Source organism: Castanea sativa, chromosome 2, assembly GCF_040712315.1.
Source record: "Castanea sativa cultivar Marrone di Chiusa Pesio chromosome 2, ASM4071231v1".
Taxonomy (NCBI): domain Eukaryota; kingdom Viridiplantae; phylum Streptophyta; class Magnoliopsida; order Fagales; family Fagaceae; genus Castanea; species Castanea sativa.
This window is the reverse complement of record NC_134014.1, coordinates 40,674,374-40,678,749: the sequence shown is the minus strand read 5'-3', so window position 1 is coordinate 40,678,749 and position 4,376 is coordinate 40,674,374. Positions and strand designations below refer to the sequence as shown.

The 4,376-nt window shown below is 36.4% G+C and overlaps 1 protein-coding gene across 1 annotated transcript; it reads left to right on the top strand.

The window, feature by feature from the left end:
* The first annotated feature begins 1,634 nt into the window (after positions 1-1,634).
* LOC142626384 (U-box domain-containing protein 30-like) lies at positions 1,635-4,376 on the top strand. The gene has a single exon (XM_075800208.1). It carries the CDS (start codon positions 2,416-2,418, stop codon positions 3,760-3,762), a length of 1,347 nt encoding a protein of 448 aa, XP_075656323.1. The 5' UTR covers positions 1,635-2,415; the 3' UTR covers positions 3,763-4,376.

Here is a 4,376-nt window from a genome sequence, read left to right as displayed (position 1 = left end):
CCCTAATGTAAAAACCTTCTAGCAAGATCTTGATGGGACAAGTATCAGGGAAGTCTAATCATGACCCTCCAAATGCAAGACTTGGATGCATCTTTGCTAAGCTATATAAAGCCAAGAAACATCTAGATCATAGGAGGTTGATAGAGAGAGAGAGAGAGAAATAAAGAGAAATAATCTAATTGTAATCTCTTCCTCGGATCAAACCTAAGGACGAACACTTAGCCATTTCAAGGTTATTTCATGTTGAATGGTAATCAATAAACACATGATTTTAATTTGGCTTTCATCCTTTGCCATATAATGGGTAATTAAAGGTTAACCTAGCATTTCACCTCTATAAATTAATTGTGTGAGCGAATAGTAATGTGATTAAAACCAACTTGTTTTATTTATTTCACTTTTTGCCGGCCACATATATATGTATATATATATTTAATTGGTAAGGCTATATAAGAATGAGGTTATATCACTTATGATTTCACATCTCAACAAATTTTTTAAAAAAACTTTGGCATCAAAGTTTAATTAAAATTTGATTACAAAAATATCAATATTTTACACTCCAATATTAATATTTAAAAAGAAGATATAGAAAATATAAAATTTTGAATCACCAACTATATTAATTTGTTGACTTTTTTTTTTAGTCAGATATTTGATGACTTAATGTATACGGCAAAGAGTTTGTTCATTAATTTTGTGATGGAAATTGAAGAATATGACAGTGGTAGTTTTATCAGTTAGTCATAGGTAAGGAATATACCATTTATTAGATTTTTTTTTTCAATTCATATCATTTTTTTTTCATAATTAAATTCAATTGAAAAAATAAGTAAATTCTTATGCAAAAAATTTCAAGATACCTTCAATTTTTCATAAAGAAATAATCTTTGATAATATTGGTAGAATGACTTTGGTATTGAGTATTGACAAGTCATTTAAAATATAAGTGATATTATGAATACTAGAAATTATAAAATACAGTATTCATTAAGATATTTATTTTTATGGGTAATATTAGGTTGACAATTTTTTAAAATAAATTTTGTATTAAATATTTTTCTTTAAAAATTGGGTTCAACTAATACATTAATAATCTATTTTAAAAATATTTTTATGAAAAATTTAAAAAATTATAAAAAAAAGTTACTTTTTTGTTTATTCATAACAGATTTATTAAAATAGTTTATTAACGTAAAACCTTTAAAAACTTTACTCAATTGTGAATTCTATATTTAGACCAAAAAGTATATTATAGACAAAATAATGATGATTTAGGCATAAGGAGGGATGTAAGTGTCATTTGAAGTGTGAGTAACAGTGTAAGTCGATAATAAAGTAAGTAATAAACAGAGAAGCGGGAGATAACGGCGACAGATGACGTGACTGCACGTGTGGTGCGCGGGTCGAGGGGTCTTATTAACCGGCTACAACCCGTTGTTCCCGGTCATCCCCACATTATTCAAAGTTACTATATATTTTTAACTGTGACTGTAAAAAGATTCCTATCTAGCCCACACAATTATAGTACTAGTAGTAGTAAATTTTTTTTTAAAATATAGTAATAATAATAATATATTTTTTTAGTGAAGGGTTATTGTTTTTTGAGCAAAAAAGGCCCAAAAAGAAGAGCTTGTAGTAGTAGTAGGAGTCTAGTAGAACTAGAGAGTGAGTCAAGGCTCATCAAAGAGTGAGAGTGTGTAGAGGTGGAGCCTTTTTGCCAGGGAATGGCTTTTCTCTCTTCCTTTCCCTATCTCTCTCTCTCTCTCTCACCTTGGCGGTACGGCCTCTCTCATTTTTCTTCTCAAAGCTCCTCAATTTTCTTGTTTCTATGATCTGGGTCTCACTTATTTTTTCCTCTAAATTTCTATACTGTTTGTTAGATTTATATACAGTGGTCTCTTTTTTTTGTTTTGTTTTTGTGTGCAAGTGTGCACTGCTGTTGGTCTTTGGGGGGGGTAGTCTAAATTTCTTTTTGTTGGCTTTCGCATCTTTATTCGGTAAAAGGGCTGTTGATTGAACCCTTTTGAAGCTTGAACATGAAGTGAAAGAAGTTTGATTGTATGTTTATGATGTGTTGTGTGTGTGTGTGAGTGTGTGTTATGATGGTAATGATTCTTTTGACCATAGAAAGAGATCAGATAAGGGAAAGTGAAAAGGAACTGTATATGAGTGTGTGTGTGTGTGTGTACACAATAAAGAGAGTATTGTTGCTTGTGATTGTCAATGAGAGAGAACTTGGAGGGTTATATTCTCTCTTTTATTCCCTTTTTTTCACATCTCATGTGCAAGCTAGGTGTAATGTGCCTTGAAGAGTGGTCTTGTTAGTTCAGTGATTTTGGGTGGGAGTTTTGTATATTTAGTTTGGGTTTATTTATTTATTTTTGTTTCCTGTTTCAAAAGAGGATTCTGAAAATGCCTATGTTTCAGCCCTCTAGGAGGGATGGGGTTGTTGGGTATGAAGGTGGTAGAGATGGGCATGTTCTAGATCTAGACACTGCTGTCAAAGATGGGGTTTTGGGTGGGGTTGGTGGTGGGGTTGTTGGAGCTGGTGTAGAGAAGTTGGATCTGAAGAAGATGATTGAAGAGCTGGACTTATCCGAGGTTCCATCTGTGTTCATTTGCCCAATCTCCCTTGAACCAATGCAAGACCCTGTGACTCTTTGCACGGGCCAAACGTATGAGAGGTCCAACATTCTCAAATGGTTCAGTTTGGGGCACTTCACCTGCCCCACCACAATGCAAGAGCTTTGGGATGAATCCATTACACCCAATAGGACTCTTTACCATCTAATCTACACTTGGTTTTCACAGAAGTATTTGCTCATGAAGAAGAAATCAGAAGATGTACAGGGACGGGCGTCGGAGCTTCTGGAGACACTAAAGAAGGTGAAGGGTCAAGCAAGAGTTCAAGCCCTCAAGGAACTTCAGCTAGTCGTGGCAGCTCATGCCACTGCTAGGAAGACAGTGATTGATGAAGGTGGGGTTGCTGTAATTTCATCATTACTGGGTCCATTTACATCCCATGCTGTTGGTTCAGAAGTCATTGGGATTCTTGTGAATTTGACCCTGGATTCAGAGTCAAAAACGAACTTGATGCAACCTGCGAAGATTTCGTTAATGGTGGATATTCTGAATGAAGGGTGCATTGAGACGAAAATCAATTGTACCCGATTGATCGAAATGTTAATGGAAGAGAAGGATTTCAGGTCAGAGGTTGTTTCAAGTCATAGCCTCTTGGTTGGCTTGATGAGACTGGTGAAGGATAAGAGACATTCGAATGGAGTCTTGCCCGGACTTAAGGTCCTCAGGACGATATGCCTCCATAAAGAAGTGAGGGCCTTGATTGTGAGCCTAGGGGCTGTTCCTCAATTGGTTGAATTGTTGCCTGCTTTGGATCCTGATTGCTTGGAATTAGCCCTGTTCATCTTGGATGCATTGTCTACTGTACAGGAGGGAAGATTAGCTTTGAAGGAGTGCTCAAATACCATTCCGAATATGGTGAGGCTATTAATGAGGGTTTCAGAGTGCTGTACCCAATATGCTTTGTCAATCTTGTGGTCTGTATGCAAACTTGCCCCTGAAGAATGTTCCTCAGTTGCTGTTGATGCGGGTCTTGCGGCAAAGCTCCTCCTCGTGATTCAAAGTGGTTGCAATCCTGTCTTGAAGCAGCGGTCTGCAGAGCTTTTGAAGTTGTGCAGTCTAAATTATTCAGATACTATCTTCATCTCCAAGTGCAAGCTTACAAGAACAATCCAATGAATGGAAAATGTTACTCTGTATCACTCACCACCCTTTGAAGCTTTGGGGCAAGGAAGGTAAAGGGCCTACCACATCTAAGTCTATGGATCTCCGATGAACCGAACTCCAAAAAATGCGGTGGGGTTTTGAGGTACATGTTTGCTCTCCTGTACATATTGAAGTATTTCAATTCCAACAATTGATTCAACATAAATGAAGAAGAATGTAGACAGGAACAACCACTGTACAGGGTTCTCCTTGTAGGCAGTGCTCTCGATGGTTTTCGAATAAACCCCGTCAAGAAAATTATAAAACTATGTAATATCTGTATTGGGGGTACACTATCGTAAGAAAGTAAATGCAGTTGTTGGATAAAGATACTTGTTAGGGGAGGAGAAATCCTGGCAAATTTTTGGAGCTTGCAATTGCAATTGTAATTCTTATGATGTTGCTTTGCTCCATGGCATCCTTGTATTTCCCTTCAGGGTCTTAGAGACCTCCAATTTTCCTTGCAATTAGTGGGAGTTTTGCTTCTGACCCCGCATGTGTAGAGACTGGAAGTGCCTTTGGCCTTCAAATTTTATTCCATGTACAATGATATCAATCTTTTTATTTCCATTTGGTCTTATTCTGCA